Below are 12140 nucleotides of genomic sequence, written 5' to 3'. Positions count from 1 at the left end.
ATATATATATATATATATATGTGTGTGTGTGTGTGTGTGTGTGTGTGTATATATATATATATAAAATTTATATATATATGTGTGTGTGTGTGTATGTATATATATATATATATATATATATATATATATATATATATGTGTGTATATATATATATATATATATATATATATGTGTGTGTGTGTGTGTGTGTGTATATATATAGACAGATATAGAGAGGTGAGAGAAAGAGTGAGAGGGAAATAGGGGAATATCAAGTGAAAGACCAACTCTGGTAGAGTTTTTAGGGGAATAAATATAGTGTTAAGAAAGGGCTAATTATTAAGGAGCATAAAATGTTACATGCTAGCTAAAACAATCAAAGGAGATTAAAATAGGTTGGGAGGGAAGATTTGACAAATTACAAAGAAGCAATGGGAGGAACTTTGTAGTTTTTCTAGGTATGCTATGAAGTCTAGAAAATTTCCATGGGGATATTTACACTGGTATTTTATACTCCAGTTAGACTTCAGATGATTTTCCCTTAAGCAGAAAGCAGATTTTTGGAGATGTGGAGGAAATGAGAGAAGAAATTGGGAACACTTTTTTCTGGGAATGTATGGAGTTAATTAAGTTTAAGAATGTCCTGTTAGAGTGGTTGAGGGAACATATTATGTTAATTAAGGGGATGATATGAATTGTCATCTAGGTTTAGAATTGCCATATTATGTTTAATGTTAGTAGTAGCCAAAAACAAAAAAAAAAAATGTTAATGAAGTACATATTGTAGCCATATTGTAAAGGAAATGAAAGACCTAGAGAAGGGGTCATTAAAAAACGGGAAGTCATTTTCATAAGAATAAACAATGCGTTTTGGAACAAAATGTGCAAAGTAATGTTCAAAGAAATGACTGAAATAAGTAGCTTGGTAGGAATTCAAAACTGTATAAGTATGTTCTATGCACAAGAACAGGCAAACAGAGCTGTGTTGGAAACCGTCTGTATAATGCATGTATGTGATAATGGAAAGTGTTATTGTGATTTTTTTTCATTGTTATTAATGTATGTAAGTTCATATTACAAATGAATAATGTGACGAATAAATAAATAAAGATGTTACAAAAGAGAAAAATAACACATACATTCTGATGATGTCTCTAGTTGAGCTACACAGGACAAACATCCATTGGTATCAAAGTATCCTCTGACAATAGTAAATCTGATGTCCTTTTCATTCATTCCTCAACTGAGACTGAGCCGACTCAACCATTTCTTCCAGATCATCGGATCCAAGAACTCTCAAGAGCCTCCCTTTACCCACAATGCCCCACCAACCTAACATCCTGTAGACCATCTGTTGGTAGAGCAGTCTTTGAAGGGAGTACTTGCTTAAAGCCATCTGGTAAACCAGGATCTCCCATTTGAGACATGAACTTTCTCATTCAGAAGCAGACTGTCTCTCCTTCATGTGTAGTGTATCTATGATCTTGAATTTCCTTTCCTGGAAAACTTTTCATGTTGGCTATAGCTTCAAGGGTGTTCGAATTACAAGCCTTTATATTCAAGTCCTTCTACAAGGCGGTGTTAAGCTTTTGAACCCCACTTCCTCTTTCTTGCCAAAACTAGTATCTGAACTGGTACTCATCCAGAAAATCCAATTGTTCACTATTTACCCTAAGCTTCAAAACAAAGGAGGAAGATGTATGCTTCTTATAGACTTTCATAGGTAGCTCAGAGACTGCATTGTTAGAATCAGTTATGTCAGACAAATGAAATAACTCTTCATCTCCTCTATGTTTGCAAAATGGGTAAATTGACCACCAAGTAGACTCTATCCAAATAATTGGTAAGCTGTAATGTTTTTGTTATAATCTCAACAGAAAGTTATTTGGTCTCCAGCATTCTGTAAGGGAATGACTACTACTGCTGCATTTTCAAATGTCAGTTTAAAACATGTGGGAGATGGATATTTTGGATATCTGTCCATATGTTTCCCAAGCACTAGAAGTAGAGCATCCTTTCCAACAGCAGAGGAAAAGTTGACTTTGCTGTCCTTCAAGGCATATGTTAGTCCTCAGAAGTGAATTATTTTCTGTTGTTTTAGTAGGGTCTATATTACTTTGTTGAAAATTACCTTAATCGAACCTCTGTTCATCGAACATAACTCAGTGAACGTTCCCTTCAGCAAGCATTCACATCAGCGAATGTTTTACACAGGGAACAGAATTAGTTGTCCATCACTTCAGCTGTCACATACAGCGTAGCATATCTAACCCACCACGGTGGGAGGCTGCACCCCTCTACTTATATACCAACTCTGAGATCTCACTACAGTGGGGAAAAGGGCAAATTTCCTACTGCTGGCCAGATAACTCCATTCCCTGTGTAAAACATTTGCTGATGTGAACATTCGCTGAAGGGAACATAAGCTGACTTAAGTTCAATGAATGGAGATTCGAGGAAGTTAATCTTTGACAAAATAATATAGACCCATTTTAGTATCCTCCCACAGATAAGGAACAGATAAGAAATGACAGTATACAGTGGTGACCCCATCCAATTACAACAGTAAAATACTGTGAGCAGCTATGCATAACAGTAGATATTTAAGTAGGTGATCACCTTTGCAGTTTAAGTTGTCACCCTTTTACACACACAGCTCTCTCATTTGCTTCCAGGTTATACCTAAATGGACTATAGGCCTCATGTATTTAATCTAACTTATCTTTTCCTTTTATCGTAAGTCAGTACTGCCCAAATCTTACGGACAGAAGTTAGGAATGCTAAGGTAAGGGTCCTTATGGGCTTTACAGAATGGTCACTGGTCATGGGTTGTCAGTGATAAAATCAGCCAAGAGTCATAGAGATTGAACCTGAAAAAGAAAAAAAAATAGGTGAGCAGTGCAGATATTGCCACATTTGTTACCAAATATGCCTGATGTACTGACAGCTAAGAAATCTGCATCTATACCTTTGGTGACTGAAGACCAAGAGAAACTCTCACCGTGTCTGTTGTGACAGAAAATATTCAGAATATTCACATCTACATGCTGCCATCTCACCTAGGTATCCTGCTTGTGAAAGGTGTTCTGCACTTTATAGATTGCTAGATAATAGTGAAACTGGACATGGTGCAGTTGTATGAGACCAGTTCCAGTGATGGATCATATAACTGAAATTAGAACATAAAAAACTGCAAAGAAAATGGCTCTTAGTGAAGGGAACATTGAGTGGACACACACCCATACAGGGTCAAGCCCCTGTACCTCTTGGTTAATATCCCATCCTCTGAGGTTGCAAAATCTTGGGGAAAAAAGCCCCCCTTTCAACAAAATAACCTTTTACAGACCTTGGACAAGTTACCAGTGAAACCACCGTCCATTTAAAGGAACATGAATGTTCTGTGGCCTCACTGAATGGCTAGTAATCTACCTAGACCTTTTATGATGGAGAATAATATTCAAATACATGAAATAATAAACTACTGTTTTAGTTCTCATAGCTGCTATACAGTGAAAAAAATGCATGCATTTTAATTTTTCACAAGGTATGCCACTGAACCAAAAGGGAGTTCATAGCTGTGTGTGTGTTTATGATTTAAACTACTGAGCTATTCACCCTATTTGCTTCTTGCTGTTTTTCTTTTGTGCGTTTGGATTACTTGTTACATTGTCTGGGCTGTAGGCTTTTATTCCAATTAGGACTTGTTATGAATTGCTTGCAGTATTTCATTTATTCTTATTTGCATTGTTTGTTTGCCAGGTGTTTTCTTTGTGTTTTTACACACACACACACACACACACACACACACACACACACACACACACACACACACAGCTATATAAAACTCGAAGTAGTGTATTGCTACATTTACTTAGTGCTTAGGCTATCAAATGCTGTTGGAGCTTCAGCATGAAGATAGGCATTAGTCTTTTGCAGAATGAGAACATTTGTCAGTTATGAAAATATTACTGATCAGCTGACGTGCCTAAATAGTATTAATATTGTTAAAAGAATACAGTTAAGGGAAAAGGCTGAGAGAAGAGAGGGAAGTACTGTATATGCTGCATGTATTTAAATGTGATATAATTTCTGTCTGACTTTTGCATACTTGCTGTTATCTTTTTTACTATTCATCAAAATGTTTTAATTCATTTGATACATGTCAGGCTGAGCCTAAAATGTTCCAGAAGGATCACAGCTTTACCTTGTTAACAAAAATAAATAAATAAATAAACAAGCAGATCTATAGCAAGGGATCAAGAGTATTTAGAGCCTTCGCCAGAATACCCAGTTGGTGTACCCTCACTGTCTGTAAATGATTGCAATGACGATCATTTAATAATAGCTTATAAACTGTCATACCTTTTCTAAGAGCACAGGCTATCATAAAGCAGTCACAGTTATGATCACTTATAGAGATAGATAGCTTTGTAAACTGTTTAACCAAATTTTGTTTTTGTTAAGGTTGTTTAGCCATCTTTAAAGTGTAGAACGTTTACATTTTTCACATGCTTGTACATCAGAAAGATAAACCACAAAATATTATAGCATGTGATTAAATAAAAATGCAGTTCTTTGTTTTCTTCTAGGAGGAAAGCCAGGTAATTATGTCCGGTGAATTGACTGACGGTTCAGAAAATCTAAAATCTCAAACTGAGAGAGGTAAAAAAATCTTGCGTTCTGACATTTTTTTAGAAGTCTTTGTCTAATGAAAATTATGTTTGGTGACTAAGCACGTACACACACACACACACACACACACACACACACACACACACACACACACACACACACACACACACACACACACACACACCCCTATGAAACACATTGGTGGCACCTGTTAAAGAATTAACTGACCCAGTTCTTATTCTGTGGCCTTGTTAGACTTCAAAGTTTTATTGAAGTATTTCACTAAACCATACTTTAAAGCACTGGCAACGTGGGTGTATTACCTTGATGTTTCCTGGTCCTTTTGAGTCCGAAATTTAAAAAAATAAACAAGCACAAGAATCTGTCTAATTCCAACCTCATCACCACGAGTGTTGAGGAAAAAATAAAAAACAGAAAAACTAGTGGTCTTAAAACTTTGTTGATGAACTCAGTCACAATAATTTCAAAAATCATGAAATCCCAGGTAGTGTTCCAAAGCAACAAGCCTTTATTCATCACAGATAAGCAATCCTCAGAAACAAAAAATCAGAGATATTTTAATAATGTTATAAACATGTCAGCTTTTATATACTTAGAGGTAGGTGTGAAAATATATGTATTGTTTAATTTTAAACCAGCCTATTCATGGCAAATGTAAACAGGGCCGTAAAAGTGCAATCTGAAGTTGTCAATTTTTATTCTATCCTCAACCTATGGATTCGGATCTGATTCGGCCAGTACTATAGCTCATGGTAACAAAAAAAACTCTTGAGCTTCTACCTTACCCATAATGCACCCTTCCTAAGTACCTCAGATCTCGTTTGTCGCTATTTGCATTAAACGTGGTGATCAGTTGCACTCGAGCAGATAAGTGTATTTAACTGAATTTAAAACTTCTTTTCTTTTCTAAATAGTTTTTCGGGGTTCTCCGTTTATCTTTGTATTCTTAATCTTTTTGCTTAACTTGTTCTCTCCCCCTCAGTATGGCAGAAAAACAACAAGGACTGTCTGGCTTCAAAAAGTGTGGAAAGTGTGGTAGAAAAATGTCTTATTCTGATTCACATACTTTGTGTTTGTATTGTTTGGGACCCCACCATCTTCAGGAAGATTGCTTGTATGGCACGTATTCAACCATAGTGCTCTGGTTGAACACAAAAATAAATTAATTCTTAAGGATCTACTTCTATCAGCAGTCAGTGAGGCATTATCTGGAGCTTCCCCCTCAGATAAGCTAAAAAAGGGCAAATCAACATCATCTAGCCCTTTTTCTTCCTCAAAAAATTCTGAAACTTTAACAAAGAGGCTTTTGTCAGTTCCAACTTCAGATCCATCAGTTAAAAAACCCAAACTTTCAGATTCTACAATCTCCTTGGATCCAAAAATCAGGACAAGGAAACATATGGATCCATCCACTTCTTTGGATCCAGTTTTGGACAAGTCTAAACCTTCACCTAATCAGATAGCAATTGATTTGGCTTCAAGCCTACCTGTTTTACCAAGGACCCAATACTCACCATCACTTGACCCAGTTCCATTAAGAGTGCCTTCTCCCTTTCTGGAAAGACCAAAGTCACCTTTTCTGATGTCTACCCATTATTCTAGGAGTTTGATGGAAGAGGACATAGAGAGCCTGGTGAGAAAAATTCTCTGGGAGCAGAGTATGCCATGGGGTTTCCTTGGCTCCTACCCCTTCAGGTCAGGAGTTCTGTATATCAACTACCCCTCCTTTATATCCTCTCTGACTTCTTTTGAAGCTTCAGAGTTCTTGGATTCAAGCCACCTGCCTCCATCTGTTTCGGATCTGTAGATAACTCTATCATTAGATCCAACATTTGCTCTGAGTTCTTTGGTTCAGTTGGAGCTAGAGCCATACCTGCCTATTCAGGTTTGAGGTGTTGGGATTAACTTCGAAGTTTTGGACCTATTCCTGCACCTAGGGGCTTCGACTCAGGTTAGCTTGGCTCCGGCTTCTGCCTCAGGTGGATTATTCTCAGAGCAGGGAAGGCCTAGGATCCAGAGGTTCACCCTCTCAATCCAGAGTCCTGTCCCTCTCAAGGAAGGTAAACCTTTGAGATTTGGAGAGAGCCATATGTGCTTCAGCAGATCAGATAGCCCCTACCTCCTCGGATCTTCAGCCCCCAACGTTGTCATCTCTGTGTACAGTCTCTCAACCTTTTTCTCCACAGGGATAGTGAGTACTGAAACCCTAAGCTTCCCAGCAGGGCATTCCTTGAAACCTCCCAGAGCATACCACTCTGGAGGTCCCTAAGAATAAGATGTGCAAGAGAAAGTCATTGGAGACACATATTTCATTGAGGCTGAAGGGTCCCCAAGGTTACCTCCTGACGATGCGTCCTGGAAATTCTAAAATAAAAAGGTGATTGCAAGTGATCCTTTTAACATCAGTTACCTGGGTGCTGAGGATCATTTCCAGAGGAGTCTGCGTATCTAGAGGCTTTTGGTACCCACCTGTTTACCTCATGGGTGACTCTGCCCATCAACGAGCTGATTGAGTTGATCTCTTGGCAGGCATGGAAGGCCCCTGACACCAGTGAGACGATCCCCCAAAGACCAGACAAAATAATTACCATTCCTGAGGACAAAAGATTTTGAACAAAAGGTGTGCCTGTGGATGCCATGGCTGTGGCAGTGGTCACAAAGAAGGAATTAGCTGAGGAAAGTTCCTCTAAACATCCCCCAAACATAGAGTCTTGGGTGATGGATAGGTACAGGAACCATGTCTATGCTTCAGCGACCTTCTTTTTATGGTCCCTGAACTACCTGGCACACTTTACTAGGTTACTGAGGTATCTGATTAAAGAGCTTTCAGAGACCTCTCAGGATCCATTTCTGAGGAAGCGTGAGCCTCCAGCCTATATCTAATTCTTCCATGAGGCTCATTTCACATGTAGCCAAAGGAAAAAGTAGAGCAGCATGTTCAGGCATTGCCATGAGGAGGCACAGTCAGATGCGCTTGTGTGACTTTGTGGAGCCTTTCAAGTCTCTGTTCATCAATGCTCCCTTTGACAGCATGTCCATTTTTAGCCCTAAAGTAAGGGACGCATTATACAGGTGCGAGAAAGATGGGAAGATCCTGTCTGTAGTGGGCATACATTTCTCCACTCTGCAGAGATCGTTCTCCAGGAATCATCAAAGCAGTAGAAAAATGTGGTTCAGAAAATCCCAAGGGTCTTTTTAAGACACACATGGAAGTAGTTCCCCCCAAGGGCAGAAGGGGGAATTCCAATGGTAGACGCTACCTTTATGGCAGAGGAGACCTGCAAAATGAAGGGTCCAGAGAAACTTTCTTTGGCAGACCCTTCCCACACTCATGAATGGAAGCTTGATTGCCCTCCTCTGAAGGCGATTGGAGGTCGACTGTCCCTGCACCAGAGAGCCTAACATCAGATACCTGGGTGCCAAGGATCATTTCCAGAGGATATATTATACTACCCTTTTCCCTTCCTTCTCCTCAATGCAGAAATATCCTTGATGTTCCATCCATCCAGAGGGAACAAGCAGCTATTCAGGTACAAAAGCTGCTAGAAAAATGAGTCATCCAAGTGGTCCCATCAGACCAAAGAGGATCTGGAACTTACTTTTAGTGCCAAAGAAAACAGAGGACTGGAGACCAATCTTGCATCTCAGCAACTTGAACAAATCAGTTTGATGAAACAAGTTCCTGATGGTCACAGTTCAGTCCATTCTTCTGTTTCTGGAAAAGGACAACTGGATGTGCTTGGTAGACCTTCAAGATGTGTATTATCACATAAAGATGAACAAAAAATCCAGGAGGTACCTATGCTTCTTGTTGGAAGCCAGTCATTATCAGTTCAGAGTACTGCCGATTGGTCTCACCACAGCCCCCATGGTGTTTACCAAGTGCACAGCAGTAGTAGCAGCAGCTCACTTGAGACTGCATGAATTCCAGCTGTTTTCTTATCTAGACGACTGGCTTATGTCCGCCCCAACCAAACATCAACTATTGAAGGCAAGAGACAACATTCTCCAGATGTGTTTATGTCTAGGGATGTCTATATACTGTGAGAAATCCTATCTAGAACCCACTCAAAGTTTAAACTTTATAGGAGCGATTCTCAACAGAAAAGAGACAATAGCCTCACTCCCCCTTCAAGAGTGAAGGCAATCACATCACAAGTCATAAAAATAATCTGCAGCATCAAGATCTTTGCACGACTGGTTCTTCAGACTCTAGGATCAATGGCGGCAGCAATTAAGCTAGTCCTGCTGGCCAGATTTCACATGAGAATTCTGCAATCTCTGTTATCAGCACAATGGTCTATCCTTCGACAACCAATGTTGGCTCAAATAAAGATCACCAATATTTGCAAAAAAAAAGATCTCAAATGGTAGATTCAATTGGATCAGATACTACAAGGTCATCTGTTTGTTTTCCCCCAGCTCAAGGCCACAGTGACCACGGATGCTTTCCTGCTTGGGGGGGGGGGGGCATTTTCTGGGCAAAACAGTCCAAGGCACTTGGTCCCCCACAAAGGCCAACTTGCATATCAACATCCTAGAGATGAGAGCAGTGCTGTTAGTGTTGCAGGCTTTCCAAGATGCTCTTCCCTTAGGAACGATTGCAATTCAAACAGACAGTATGTCAGTAGTCTTGTATATCAACAAACAAGGAAGAACCAGATCCTACCCCTTGTGTCAAGAAGTTCTCAGAGTGTGGCAGTGGGTGATCTCATCCAACCGCTTTCTCATAGCAATGCATATTTTGGAAAGTCCAATGTGATAGCAGACAAATTGAGTAGGTGCATTCTTCTACCTCACGAATGATCGATTAATCAGAATGTGATGGAAAGGATATTCTGTTAATGGGGTCATCCTTGCTGCAATCTTTTCACCTCTCCCATTAAACAACAAGTGCAGCAACTACTTCACCTTGATCTCCCCAAGTGGGAGTCACAGAGGGATGCTCCTCTTCACATTTGGCACTCTGGTCTGCTTTATGTCTATCCCCCGACTCCATTAATCCCATAATTTCTTCAGAAAGCAGACAAGTTGAAGAGCAGAGTAATCCTCATTTCACCATATTGGCCGTGGCAGATTTGGTTCTCCTTCCTTTGGCCTCACTTCACAAACCGTGGATTGTGGATCCAACTCCAGAACTCCTGTCTCATCCGATGGGCATGATTCACCCAGATATCTTCAATCTTAGGCTGGCTTCTCCAATTCCATTAATTGCCAAGCAACAAGTGCTCTAGTCTCCAGTCCGTCACATATTCCTGTCTTCTCATAAACCATCTACATGTAAGCTGTACTTCAATAAATTAATAAGATTCATTCACAGGGCACTACAAAATAACATTGATCCCTTCTCTGCTCCTATTCATGATATTCTTGATTTTTTAGCCCAACCTTTCAAAGGAGGGTCATTTTCTTTGACTATTAAAGTCCAATTAGCAGCAGTATCCAGCTTTCACATTGGTTTCCAAGATTTTTCACTTGCTTCACATAAATTCTGCAAAGGTGTTTTGAGAGAAACTCTCCTTTTAAAGTCCCCTTATAAAGATCTTGATAAAGTCTTTGAATGATCAGAGATGAAAGCGCTTGAAGTGATTTAGTGGTTAAATAAATATTTTATTTTTTACAAGTGGTATATCCTGTTTTTAATTTATAACTTTTACTGCAACTTGGAGACGACTTGGGGTTAGAGCTGTTTCTTGTGATCCCTTTATAAAGACTCTACACCCCCTTGGGACCTAAATTTGGCACTGCAAGCTATTGTATACCCCCTTTGAAACCAGCAGCTAAGTGCGATCTTAAATTCCTTTCTTGGAAGACTATTTTCTTGGTGGCCATAACTTCTGCACAAATAATTTCAGAAATTCAAGCTTTGACTTCCAAACCACCGTATTTGTTTTTTTTTTTCACAAAGACAGAGTATCTCTCCGTACTAATCCATCCTTTTTACCAAAAGCGGTATCAGAGGCAAATATCAATCAGTCCATCAGTTTACCAGTATTATTTCCAAAATTTGAGAACAAAGGTCAATACTTGTTATATTTATTAGATGTTCACAGACAATTGCATTTTTACCTTCATAGAACCAAAGATGTCAGGAAATCTGACCAATTATTTGTTTCCTTCTCAGATGTTAAATTAGGTGAACCTGTCACCAAAGTAACCTTGTCCAGATGGCTCACCAATTGTATTTCTTTCATTTATGATCGTATGGGCATGGCCTTACCAAAACCTTTATGAGCACATTCTACTAGAGCAATGGCAACTTCATCTGTCTTCCAGTCTAGAGCCTCTGTGGATGACATTTGTGCAGCAGCAACTTGGGTTACCCCCCACCTTTGTTACTCATTACAAATTGGATCTGGGCTCCAGGGGTAGAGCATCATTTGGTTCAGTGTTGCTGAGAAACATCCTTCCTTGAGTCCATCTAGGATCTAAGGTAGATGGGGACTCTGTCCCATAGGTTGAGGATAGAATGAAAACTGATAACATCAGACAAAGAGGTTATGTACTTACCATAACATTCCATCTGTGTTGTCTGTTTTCATTCTTCCTGAATTCTCCACCCACCAGCCCCCTACCTTTGAACTCCTAGAAGAGCGAGTATTCTTAGGTTGGCATTTACCTTGTCCTGAGCTCTAGATATAGTATGTCTGGATCCTTCAGATATTTTCTTTTACTTCTATTAGCAAACAAGATCTAAGGAACTTTGGAAGGGTACGTTATGGGTAAGGGAGAGGCTTGAGAGTTTTTTAGTTGCCACGAGCTATAGCTGAGTCGGATCTAAGGGATCAGATCCGAACCCATAGGTTGAGGAAGAATGAAAATGGAAACAGATGAAACATTATGGTGAGTAGATAACTTATTTTTTTAGAACACCAAGTACCCACCCCCACACATTGCTACTGATTACATCAAACTAAATCATAGTTAAGGAAAATACTACCTATCTATTTGCAACCCACATTCCAAGATCAGGTATTAAGAAAAGCACAACATATACATAAAAAGAATTTTAACTAAAATTGCTTTCAGCTAACTAATGCAATAAAACTGATGTCAGGTCTGTGACAAGATCTAAAATCAAGAAAAACACATACCTATCTAACCATAAACATAATCAAACTAGAACACTATAAATATAAAACTACATCTGTCTAACAATGTCTAGTAAATATCATTCCATGGATAGGTAGTTTTTTCCTTAACTAGGATTTGGTTTGATCTAATCAGTAGTAGTGCGTGGGGGTGGGTACTTGCTGTTATAAAATGCACTTTTACTCCCCTCCTTATATCATTTGCCATGAATAAGGCTGGTTTAAAATTAAGCAATACATATATTTTACACACCTACTTCTAAGTATACAAATGCTTATATGTTTAACATTATTAAAATATTTCTGATTTTTGTTACTGAAGATTGCTTGTCTGTGATGAATAAAAGCTTGTTGCTTTGGAACACTATCCTGGTTTCATGATTTTTGGAAATTATTGTGATTGAGCTCATCAACAA

At 39.0% G+C, this 12140-nt stretch overlaps 1 protein-coding gene across 3 annotated transcripts in view; it reads left to right on the top strand.

The window, feature by feature from the left end:
- CEP89 (centrosomal protein 89) overlaps positions 1-12140 on the top strand; it is a 1387439-nt gene that overhangs the window by 538723 nt on the left and 836576 nt on the right. For all 3 annotated transcript variants that reach the window (XM_044081875.1, XM_044081874.1, XM_044081873.1), the window contains one exon: positions 4570-4642. In XM_044081875.1, coding sequence (XP_043937810.1) covers positions 4570-4642 — 73 coding nt within the window. The remainder of the gene's footprint in view (positions 1-4569; positions 4643-12140) is intronic.

Source organism: Protopterus annectens, chromosome 8.part1 (genome assembly GCF_019279795.1).
Source record: "Protopterus annectens isolate FY-2018-M chromosome 8.part1, PAN1.0, whole genome shotgun sequence".
Classification (NCBI taxonomy): Eukaryota; Metazoa; Chordata; order Ceratodontiformes; family Protopteridae; genus Protopterus; species Protopterus annectens.
The sequence above is the reverse complement of the archived record's forward strand: the minus strand, read 5'-3'. Positions and strand labels throughout refer to the sequence as shown.